This window comes from Tachyglossus aculeatus, chromosome 10 (assembly GCF_015852505.1).
Source record: "Tachyglossus aculeatus isolate mTacAcu1 chromosome 10, mTacAcu1.pri, whole genome shotgun sequence".
Taxonomy (NCBI): Eukaryota; Metazoa; Chordata; class Mammalia; order Monotremata; family Tachyglossidae; genus Tachyglossus; species Tachyglossus aculeatus.
In genome coordinates, this window is record NC_052075.1 from 56,562,362 (window position 1) to 56,574,466 (window position 12,105).

At 55.4% G+C, this 12,105-nt stretch overlaps 1 protein-coding gene across 1 annotated transcript in view; it reads left to right on the top strand.

The window, feature by feature from the left end:
- EIF4B (eukaryotic translation initiation factor 4B) overlaps positions 1–6,571 on the top strand; it is a 44,126-nt gene extending 37,555 nt beyond the window's left edge. Inside the window, exons 7-15 of the mRNA XM_038752132.1 lie at positions 430–549; positions 648–827; positions 931–1,159; positions 3,899–3,990; positions 4,118–4,343; positions 4,434–4,495; positions 5,401–5,509; positions 6,015–6,078; positions 6,192–6,571. Coding sequence (XP_038608060.1) covers positions 430–549; positions 648–827; positions 931–1,159; positions 3,899–3,990; positions 4,118–4,343; positions 4,434–4,495; positions 5,401–5,509; positions 6,015–6,078; positions 6,192–6,266 — 1,157 coding nt within the window. The 3' untranslated portion in view covers positions 6,267–6,571. The remainder of the gene's footprint in view (positions 1–429; positions 550–647; positions 828–930; positions 1,160–3,898; positions 3,991–4,117; positions 4,344–4,433; positions 4,496–5,400; positions 5,510–6,014; positions 6,079–6,191) is intronic.
- Positions 6,572–12,105: the final 5,534 nt, after the last annotated feature.

Sequence of the window (12,105 nt, forward strand, 5' to 3'; positions counted from 1 at the left end):
CCTGGGTTGCCTTGGTCAACCCGGAGCTGGGTTCATCATCATCATCATCATCAATCGTGTTTATTGAGCGCTTACTGTGTGCAGAGCACTGTACTAAGCGCTTGGGAAGTACAAGTTGGCAACATATAGAGACGGTCCCTACCCAACAGCGGGCTCACAGTCTAAAAGGGGGAGTAGGGGGTTGGGCAAGCTGACCAGCTCTACGCAAACCGGACAGCGGGGATTTCTCCCTGGGTTCAGCAGAAGGAGGACCTGTGTCCGCGGGGCCCCCCAAGTTTGCGTAGCGCGTGATGGGGCGTCCTTTGTGGGATGGGCACGTCGAGGGGGGGATTACACGGGTCACGGCCCTCCCCCGGGCCGGGCCGGGAGGCTTGGGCGAAGGGGAGCGACGGCGCCCTGAGCCCCGCCTTCCGTCCGGCTCCCCGGCAGAGTACCGCGATCGAGACCGCTACGACTCGGACCGGTACCGGGACGGGCCGCGCCGCGACATGGACCGCTACGGGGGCCGGGACCGCTACGATGACCGGGGCGGGCGCGACTACGACAGAGGTACGGCCGGTTGGGGATGGCGGGGGGGGCCCGACCCGGCCAGCCTGGCCGGACGCGAGGGGACCCACGCTCGGGCTCCCCGCCCCCTTCCCCCGCAGGGTTCGATTCCCGGATGGGCAGCGGCCGGAGGGCGTTCGGCAGCGGGTACCGGCGGGACGACGACTACCGGGGGGGCGGAGACCGTTACGAGGACCGCTACGAGCGGCGGGATGAGCGGGCCTGGGGCCCCCGCGACGACTACTCCTCCTCCCGCGACGACTTCCGGCGCGACGACCGAGGTGGGGGCGGGCGGGGGCCGGGGCCGGGGGGCTGGGGGGGACGCCCCCGGGAGGGGCGGAGGCCCTGACGGCGCCGGGCGGGCGGCCCCCCCACCCTCCCCAGGCCCCATGCAGCGGCCCAAGCTGAACCTGAAGCCCCGGAGCGCCCCCAAGGACGAGGACCCCTCGGCCAGCACCTCGCAGTCCAGCCGCGCGGCCTCCATCTTCGGGGGCGCCAAGCCGGTGGACACGGCCGCCCGCGAGCGCGAGGTGGAGGAGAGGCTGCAGAAAGAGCAGGAGAAGCTGCAGCGCCAGCTGGACGAGCCCAAGCTGGAGAGGCGGCCCCGGGAGAGGTCAGCGGGGGCGCGGGGCGGTCCCGGCCACCCCTCCCCGCGGGAGGGTCTGCAGTCCCGGAAGCGTGTAGTGGGCGGGACACGGGCCTGGGCGACAGAAGGCCTGCCGCGTGACCTCGGGCCGCTCGCTTCACTTCTCCAGGCCTCGGTTCCCTCGTCTGGAAAATAGCGTCTGGGATGGGGAGCCCCTCGTGGGACAGAGACTATCTAATCCGATTTGTTTGTATCCACCCCAGCGCTTAGTACAGCGTCTGGAACGTACGGATTGGGATGGTGAGCCCCATCCGGTTTGTTTGTATCCCCCCCACCCCAGCGCTTAGTACAGCGTCTGGAAAATATGGATTGAGATGGTGAGCCCCAGGTGGGACAGAGACTATCTAATCCGATTTGTTTGTAGCCCCCTCAGCGCTTAGTACAGCGTCTGGAACATACGGATTGGGATGGTGAGCCCCATATGGGACAGAGACTATCTAATCCAATTTGTTTGTATCCCCCCCCCAGCGCTTAGTACAGCGTCTGGAAAAATACGGATTGGGATGGTGAGCCCCACGAGGGACAGAGACTATCTAATCCAATTTGTTTGTATCCCCCAGTGCTTAGTACAGCGTCTGGAAAATACGGATTGGGATGGTGAACCCCACGTGGGACAGACTATCTAATCCGATTTGTTTGTATCCCACCCAGCGCTTAGTACAGCATCTAGAAAATACAGATTGGGATGGTGAGCCCCACGTGGGACAGAGACTATCTAATCCAATTTGTTTGTACCCCCCCAGCGCTTAGTACAGCGTCTGGAAAATAGGGATTGGGATGGTGAACCCCACGTGGGACAGAGACTATCTAATTCGATTTGTTTGTATCCCCCCCCCCCCCCCCCAGCACTTAGTACAGCATCTGGAAAATACGGATTGGGATGGTGAGCCCCACGTGGGACAGAGACTATCTAATCCGATTTGTTTGTATCCCCCCAGCGCTTAGTACAGCGTCTGGAAAATAGGGATTGGGATGGTGAGCCCCACGTGGGACAGAGACTATCTAATCCGATTTTGTTTGTATCCCCCCCCAGCGCTTAGTACAGCGTCTGGAAAATAGGGATTGGGATGGTGAACCCCACGTAGGACAGACTATCTAATCCAATTTGTTTGTATCCCCCCCAGCGCTTAGTACAGCATCTGGAAAATACGGATTGGGATGGTGAGCCCCATGTGGGACAGAGACTATCTAATCCGATTTGTTTGTATCCCCCCCACCAGCACTTAGTACAGCGTCTGGAAAGTACGGATTGGGATGGTGAGCCCCACGTGGGACAGAGACTATCTAATCCGATTTGTTCATATAATAATAATAATGATGGCATTTATTAAGCACTTACTATGTGCAAAGCACTGTTCTAAGCGCTGGGGAGGATACAAGGTGATCAGGTTGTCCCACCTGGGGCTCACCGTTTTAATCCCCATTTTATTCATTCATTCATTGTCGTATTTATTGAGCGCTTACTGTGTGCAGAGCACTGTACTGAGTGCTTGGGAAGTGCAAGTTGGCAACGTATAGAGACGGTCCCTACCCAACAGTGGGCTCACCGTCTAGAAGAACTCATTTTACAGATGAGGGAGCTGAGGCACAGAGAAGTTGCTTGCCCAAGGTCACACAGCCGATAAGTGGCAAAGCCTGGATTAGAACTCACGACCTCTGACTCCCAAGCCCGTGCTCTTTCCACTGAGCCACACTGCTTCTATTACTATTATTGTTATTATTATTAGGAAGGAGTTGGGAGAGAAGCCACTGCCCATGGGGAGCTTAGGCAAGCCGGGGGTCTTTGGGGACCCTTTCAAGGTCTTGCGTCATTACACATTATTGTTATTATTATTATTATTGTTATTATTATTATTATTAGGAAGGAGTTGGGAGAGAAGCCACTGCCCATGGGGGGCTTAGGCAAGCTGGGGGGTCTTTGGGGACCCTTTCAAGGTCTCGTGTCGTTGTACATCATTATTATTATTATTATTATTATTATTATTATTATTATTATTATTATTGTTATTAGGAGGGAGTTGGGAGAGAAGCCACTGCCCATGGGGGAGCTTAGGAAGCTGGGGGTCTTTGGGGACCCTTTCAAGGTCTCGTGTCGTTGTACATTATTATTATTATTATTATCATCATTATTATTATTATTATTAGGAAGGAGTTGGGAGAGAAGCCACTGCCCATGGGGACCTTAGGCAAGCCGGGGGTCTTTGGGGACCCTTTCAAGGTCTCGCCTCATTGTACATTATTATTACTATTATTATTAGGAAGGAGTTGGGAGAGAAGCCACTGCCCATGGGGGGCTTAGGCAAGCCGGGGGTCTTTGGGGATCCTTTCAAGGTCTTGTGTCGTTGTACATTATTAATCAATCAATCGTATTTATTGAGCGCTTACTGTATGCAGAGCACTGTACTAAGTGCTTAATAATAATAATAATTATTATTATTACTATTATTATTAGGAAGGAGTTGGGAGAGAAGCCACTGCCCATGGGGGGCTTAGGCAGGCTGGGGGCCTTTGGGGACCTTTTCTAGGTCTCGCGTCCTTGTACCTTTCTCTTCCCACACCACATTGAGACGCACGCCCGTGTCCTGGGGGTGGTGGGGTGAAGTGGGCATCCCCGGCCAGGCCGGCCGCTGCCCGAGGAAGGGTGAGGACTGTGGAGGACGTGCCCCCGCTGACCTGGGTGGTAGCGTGGCTCTCTCCCGCCCGCAGACATCCTAGCTGGCGGAGTGAAGAGAACCAGGAACGGTCACGGACGGGAAGCGAATCCTCGCAGACCGGCAGCACGGCCCCGTCGGGCAGGAGTGAGTGCGGGCCGGGGCCGGGGGGGTGGCCGGAGAGGGGCCGCGGGGGCCGGGATCCGAGGGTGGAGCGGGGAGTCCAGACGGCCTCTCTCTCCAGGCCCTCACAGCCCCGCTCCGCCCCCCGTAGCCACGCGGCGGAGGGAAAGCGAGAAATCCCTGGACAACGAGGCTTTCGGCAAGGATGACGACTCCCCGTCTCCCACCTCCAAGACCCCCAGGGCGGAGCAGCCGCCGCCGCTCAAGGTGGTGCCGGCCCCCCTGCCCAAGGAGAACGCCTGGGCCAAGCGGTCCTCCAACCCGCCGCCCGCCGCCCGCTCCCAGAGCTCGGACTCGGAGCCGCCGTCGCCGGCCGGGTGAGTCCGGGGTCGGGGGGCGGGGAGGGACGGCCCCGCTCCTGAAGCCGTCGCCGCCTCGTCTGACCGGCCCGTCTCCGTCTCTCACAGTGGCAGCAAAGCCGCCCCTTCCCCGCCGGCCGAGGAGGCCCCTGCCACGGCCCCCAGGAAAGGTAGGTAGGAGGTTGGGTGGGGGGGCCCAGACCAGGCCCTCCTCTGAGGGAGAGGAGGACTTCAGGTGGGGCGGGGCGGGGGTCTTCCCGGAGTAACAGTTAATAATTATAATAATAATAATAATGGCATTTGTTAAGCGCTTACTATGCGCAAGGCACTGTTCAAAGCACTGGGAGATACAAGGTGATCAGGTTGTCCCCCGCGTGGGGCTCACAGTCATCACCCCCGTTTTACAGACGAGGGAACTGAGACTCCAAGAAGTGAAGTGACTCGCCAAAGGTCACGCAGCAGACATGTGGCGGAGCCGGGATTCGAACCCACGACCTCTGACTCCAAAGCCCGGGCTCTGTCCACTGGGCCGTGCTGCTTCATGCTGCCATGAGCTGCCCTCGGCCTTGGGAGGAGAGGGCGCGGGCCCACTCTCCCGAAGAAAGGGGTCACGGGTTGGAGCCTGCCACCCATACGGAGAAGCAGCGGGGCTCAGTGGAAAGAGCCCGGGCTTTGGGGTCAGAGGTCACGGGTTCAAGTCCCTGCCCCGCCCATCGTCAGCTGGGTGACTTTGGGCAAGTCACTTCACATCCCTCATCTGTAAAATGGGGGTGAAGACTGTGAGCCCCGCGTGGGACAGCCTGATCGCCCGGTAACCTCCCCAGCGCTTAGAGCAGTGCTTTGCACATAGTAAGCGCTTAATAAATGCCATCGTTATTATTATTACTACAGGCAGGGGAAACTGAGGGCTTCCGGTGGGCAGGAAGTATCAGTGCCCGATGTGGGGGCGGCCGGGGTGCCCATTCCCATTCGGCTCTCCTGGGCTTCTAGATCCCGGCAGGCGGGTTGGGGGGCCGGGGAGGGTGAACCTAAGGTTGGCCACCCCCAACCACTTCGCGGCCTCCCCCCTCAGCAGATGAGAACAAGGTGGACGGGGCCAGCGACAAGAACACCGCTAAGGGCCAGAGCGGGGGCCGGGGCCCCGGAGACGGCCCCAACAAAGACCATTGGAAAGATCCCGACAGGTAGGTGCCCCTCTGGGCCGGGCGGGTGGGCGACGGGGGCCGCCTGGCATCTATAGCGACACGAAAGCGGGGCCGCGGGCCTGCGACTCGGAAGGACCCGGGTTCTAATCCCGGCCCCGCCACTTGTCCGCTGGGTGATCTCGGACGGGTCTCTTCACTTTTCCGGGCCTCGGTTCCCCGATCTGCGAAGTGAGGGTTAAGAGCGTGGGACCCCGGACCGGGTCCGACCTGATTAATTTATATCCACCCCGGCCCCTTAGTGGCACATAGTGAGTGCTTAGTGTCTTCTAGACTGTGAACCCACTGTTGGGTAGGGACTGTCTCTATGTGATGCCAATTTGTACTTCCCAAGCGCTTAGTACAGTGCTCTGCACACAGTAAGCGCTCAATCAATATGATTGATTGATTGATTGTACTTCCCAAGTGCTTAGTCCAGTGCTCTGCACACAGCAAGCGCTCAATAAATACGACTGATGAACGAGAACCGTGATTATCGTTGTTACAGGAAAGATGGCAAGGACTCAAGGCCCGCGTCTGAGCCCAAGAAAGCCGAGGGAAACCCTGCCTCTGTGAGTATCCCGGGGTTCCCCCGGAGTTGGGCGACGCGGAGGGGGACGGGCCGTCCCGACCGGGAAAACCGAGGCCCACCCGCGGCCACCCACCCGTCCCCCGTCTCTTGCAGAAGTTCAGCTCGGCCAGCAAATACGCTGCCCTGTCCGTGGACGGTGAGGACGAAGGGGAGGAGGCGGCCGAGTAAAGGGGCGGCCGGCCGGACGGCGGACCCCCCCCCCCGCCACCGTCTCCCGGTCCGCCCTCCCCAGGATCACCGGGCGGCTCCCACCCACCCAGACAAGGCAAATAAAACTCAGCGTCTCCTGGCAGCCTCTCTCCACTTTCTTTCTCAAGGAAACCTTTGAAATCCCGTTGCATGCCGCCGCGGCCCTTAAGGTCTCGAACTCGCCGGACAGGGTCCGCCGGCCAGCGAGAGGGGGAGGCCGGCTCCCCCGGCCCACGTGAGTCGTGAACGGTAAATCTGAATAAAGCCACCACCCTGAGGGCGAGGCTGACGGCGTCGGGTTCTTTCGGGGGGCGGCGACGTCTCGGGGGGCGGCGGGTTTTCCTGCCCCTCCGGCCCCCCTCCCCGTGGCTTGTGCCGGTGGATTTCGGCCTTTTCACCGGCCGGCCCCCTCCCTGCCCGGAGGCCGGCCCCGCGTGACCTCTCGAGGACACGGGGGACCCGAAGATCCTAGCGGGGAGCGAGGGGGTCCCTCCCTCACGAGCGCACACGCACCTGATCCGATCGAGTGAATCGGATGAAAGAGGGGTCACCACGGAGCCGTCCGGACGTGGGGACCAGGGAACGCGGCAGCTCGGGCCCGCTTCCCTCCGGCCCCGAAGCTGGTAAAACTTGTACCCGCCACGGTCCTTGGCAATGTCTTAGAGCACTGGGAGCTGGTTTATGGTGAGATTTTTTCCCCCCCACAAATAAAATTTTTGCCTTTTAAGTGCCTGCTCCCTCTGGGTTTCCCGGTTCTCCCTTCCACCTCCTCCGGACGGAGAAGGGCAAGGACGCAAGCGGCCTTTGCGCCTCCTGTAACGCCCGAAAACCCGGCGCAGGAAACCGAGGCCCCTCCCGAGCCGGGCGACCTTGGCTGAACTAGCAGGAGGAGGTGGGTGGGAAGAGAATAATAATTGCGGTATTTAAGTGCCGGGGGCGAGGTGATAATCGGGTGTGACACGGGCCCGTTCCGCAGGGAGTTAAGTGGGAAGAACGGATATTTTAATCTCCATTATACAAATGAGCCCGGGCTCAGAAACGGCGTGGCCTTGGGCAAATCTCCTAGCTGGCAAGGGGCAGGGCTGGAATTAGAACTCAGACCTTGGGTCTCCCAGGCTGATAATAATAATAATAATAATGATGGCATTTATTAAGCACTTACTATGTGCAAAGCACCGTTCTAAGCGCCGGGGAGGTTACAAGGTGATCAGGTGGTCCCACGGGGGGCTCACAGTCTTCATCCCCATTTTATAGATGGGGAAGCGGCGTGGCTCAGTGGAAAAGAGCGTGGGCTTTGGAGTCAGAGGTCATGGGTTCAAATCCCGGCTCCACCAACTGTCAGCTGTGTGACTTCGGGCAAGTCGCTTCTCTGTGCCTCAGTTCCCTCATCTGTAAAATGGGGATGAAGACTGTGAGCCCCCGTGGGACAACCTGATCACCTTGTAACTTCCCCGGTGCTTTGCACATAGTAAGCGCTTAATAAATGCCATCATTATTATAACTGAGGCACAGAGGAGTGAAGTGACTCGCCCAAAGTCACACAGCTGACAATCGGCGGAGCCGGGGCTTGAACCCATGACTTCTGACTCCAAAGCCCTTTCCACTGAGCCACGCTGCTTGGCAGAGGGGGCTGACCCCTGTTCTCCACGCCTGCAGAGAGGCGGAGAACCAGGCTGGTCGGGATTGGACTGCAGCAAGAGGGATTTGAGGAGGATTTACCGGCTGATTGGGGACCCCTTGACCGAACCAAGGGGTGGAATCGCTGTCTGTAACCCCTCAGAGAGGGGGGTGGCCACCTTTCTGATTGATGGATAGGAGGCAGGGGGCTGGATTAGATGACCTCAACGTCCTTCAGGGCTGGGGGAACCGTGGGTGGAAGGGAAGGGGGAGGCCAGCAAGAAGCCCAAGGCTTATCCCCATTATACTGTGGGGGAAAGTGAGGTCCAGGGAGATTACGACCCGGCTGAAATCACCCAACAGGCTCACGGTTGCAGATAAAGCCCGGGCCTGGGGGTCCGAGGGAGCTGGTTCTAATTCTACCCCACCACTTTGCCTGGTGGCCTTGGGCTAGCCACTTCACTTCTCTGGGCCTCAGTTCCCTCACCTGGAAAACGGAGTGGAGACGGTGAGCGCCGTGTGGGAGAGGGACTGTGTCCAACCCGGTTTGTTTGTTTCACTTCTCTGCCTCAGTTACCTCATCTATAAAATGGGGATTAAGACTGTGAGCCCCCCGTGGGACCACTTGATCACCTTGTAACCTCCCCGGCGCTTACGGTGCCTGAGACGTAGCCCTTAACAAATACCATAATAATAACAACAACAGTAAAAACACGAGAAGCAGCGTGGCTCAGTGGAAAGAGCCCGGGCTTTGGAGTCAGAGGTCATGGGTTCAAATGCCGGCTCCACCAGTTGTCAGCTGGGTGACTTTGGGCAAGTCACTTCACTTCTCTGGGCCTCGGTGACCTCATCTGGAAAATGGGGATGAAGACTGTGAGCCCCATGTGGGACAACCTGATCACCTTGTAACCTCCCCAACGCTTAGAACGATGCTTTGCACATAGTAAGCGCTTAATAAATGCCATCATTATTCATGACGCAATATATAATATTATAATATTAATTAATATAATATTAATATAATATTGATTATATTACTATTAATTAATCATGGTAATATTGATTATGCTATTAATTAATTATAGTGATATTGATTATATTAATTGGTCGATTATATTATTAACTATATTATTAGCGATATTAATTATAATTATTATGATAATATTATGATATTGATATGATATATTGATTAATATTATGGTGTATGGTATCATATTATAGTAAAAAGAAAGTCCTGGAAATGGGTCTCCCCGCAGCCCTATTTCTTCTTCCCTCACATTCCTGCTTTAGGGAAGGGGATGTCGGAGGCTCCGTGGAGGAAGTGGGAACGGGGATGGCAGAGAACTCAGATTGGGGATGGGGGCGGGAGGAAGCCATAATTGTCTTTAAAGAGGAATGCGAATTAATTCCGGGGGGCGAGGAGGAGCTAGAGAAGCAGCGTGGTCTAATGGTTAGAGCGCGGACCTGGGATTCAAAAGGACCTGGGTTCTAGTCCTTGTCTGCTGCGTGACCTTGGGCAAGTCACTTTATTTCTCTGGGCCTCCATTCATTCATTCATTCAATCGTATTTATTGAGCGCTTACTGTGTGCAGAGCACTGGACTAAGCGCTTGGGAAGTCCAAGTCGGCAACATGTAGAGACCGTCCCTACCCGACAGCGGGCTCACAGTCTAGAAGGGGGAGACGGGCAACAAAACAAAAAACATGTAAGGGGGATTAAGACTGAGTCCTGTGTCAAACAGGGACTGTGTCCACCCTGATTAACTTGTAATTATAATCAATCAATTGTATTTATTGAGCGCTTACTGTGTGCAGAGCACTGTACTAAGCGCTTGGGAAGTCCAAGTTGTCAACATATAGAGACAGTCCTTACCAAACAGTGGGCTCACAGTCTAAAAGGGGGAGACAGAGAACAAAACCAAACATACTAAGAAAATAAAATAAATAGAATAGATATGTACAAGTAAAATAAATAAATAGAGTAATAAATATGTGCAAACATACATATATACAGGTGCTTTGGGGAAGAGAAGGAGGTAAGATGGGGGGATGGAGAGGGAGATGGGGGGGATGGATAATGATGGTATTTATTAAGCGCTTACTATGTGCCAAGCACTGTTCTAAGCACTGGGGAGGTTACCAGGTGATCAGGTTGTCCCATGGGGGGGGCTCCCGATCTTCATCCCCATTTTCCAGATGAGGTGACTGAGGCGTTTCCAGATGAGGCGCTTCGAACAGTGCTTTGCACATAAGCGCTTAATAAATGTCATTATTATTATTATTAATCCCCGTTTTACAGATGATGTAACTGAGGCCCAGAGAAGTGAAGTGACTTGCCCAAAGTCACGCAGCTGACAATTGGTGGAGTGGGGATTTGAACCCATGACCTCTGACTCCAAAGCCCGTGCTCTTTCCACTGAACCACGCTGCTTCTTATTATTAATCGTATTTATTGAGCGCTTACTGTGTGCAGAGCACTGTACTAAGCGCTTGGGAGAGCGCATCCTACAGATGCCCACCATGAGCTCACAGTCTCCCTGCAGGTACCCCAATCTTCCAGGCCCCCCCACCCCCCTTTGGGTCACTTGTATTCCCGGGGTGGATAATAATAATGATGATGATGATGATGGTATTTGTTAAGCGCTTAATAACGGCATTTACTAAGCACTTACTATGTGCAAAGCACTGTTCTAAGCCCTGGGGAGTTTACAAGGTGATTAGGTTGTTCCACGGGGGGCTTACAGTCTTAATCCCCATTTGACAGATGAGGTCACTGAGGCCCAGAGAAGTGAAGTGACTTGCCCAAAGTCACACAGTTGACAAGTGGTAGAGCCGGGATTGGAACCCATGACCTCTGACTCCAAAGCCCGGGCTCTTTCCACTGAGCCACGCTGCTTACCATCCATTTTACGGATGAGGGAACTGAGGCACAGGGAAGTGAAGTGACTTGCCCAAAGTCACACAGCTGACAAGTGGCGGAGCCGGGATTAGAACCCACGACCTCTGACTCCAAAGCCCGGGCTCTTTCCACTGAGCCATGCTGCTTACTATGTGCCAAGCACTGTTCATTCATTCATCCATTCAATCGTATTTATTGAGCGCTTACCGTGTGCAGAGCACTGTAGTAAGCGCTTGGGAAGTACAAGTTGGCAACATATAGAGACGGTCCCTACCCAACAGTGGGCTCAAGCGCTGGATAATAATAATGATGATGGTATTTGTTAAGCGCTTACTATGTGCCAAGCATTGTTCTAAACACTGGATAATAATAATGATGACGGTATTTGCTAAGCGCTTGCTATGGGAAGCAACGTGGCTCAGTGGAAAGAACACAAGTTTGGGAGTCGGAGGTCATGGGTTCTAATCCAGGCTCCGCCCCTTGTCAGCTGTGTGACTTTGGGCGAGTCACTTTCACTTCTCTGAGCCTCAGTTACTTCATCTGTAAAATGGGGTTGAAGACTGTGAGCCCCCCCCGTGGGACAACCTGATCCCCTTGTATCTACCTCAGCACTTGGAACAGTGCTTGACACGTAGTAGGTGCTTAACAAATACCGTTATTATTTTGCACTAAGCACTGTTCTAAGCGCTGGGGGGGGGATACAAGGTGATCAGGTTGTCCCACGCGGGGCTCACAGTCTTCAGCCCCATTTTCCAGATGAGGGAACTGAGGCTCAAAGAAGTGAAGTGACTTGCCCAAGGTCACCCAGCAGACATGTGGCAGAGCTGGGATTTGAACCCGCGACCTCTGACTCCCAAGCCCGGGCTCTTTCCACTGAGCCACGCTGCTTCTCTGATAGATGTGTGTGTGTTTGTGTGTGTGTTTGTGTGTATGGGTGGGTGGGCGGGAGGCGGGTGTATGCACGCACTTCACAGTGTCGGTATCACTTGTATGGGTCTGCGTGTGCTCTTGATGTATTTCTAGACTGTGAGCCCACTGTTGGGTGGGGACCGTCTCTGTATGTTGCCAACTTGTCCTTCCCAAGCGCTTAGTCCAGTGCTCTGCACACAGTGAGCGCTCAATAAATACGATTGAATGAATGAATGAATGAATGAATGTATGTTCTGTGTGTCAGTGAGCCTGGCTCTGGGCCTGTGTGTGTGTTTGCCAAAGTGTTCCTGGGTATGTTTGCCAGGGTATCTGGGTGTGTCAGGAAGACTCTGTGTGTGTGTGTGTGTGTGTGTGTGTGTGTACACACCCGCAC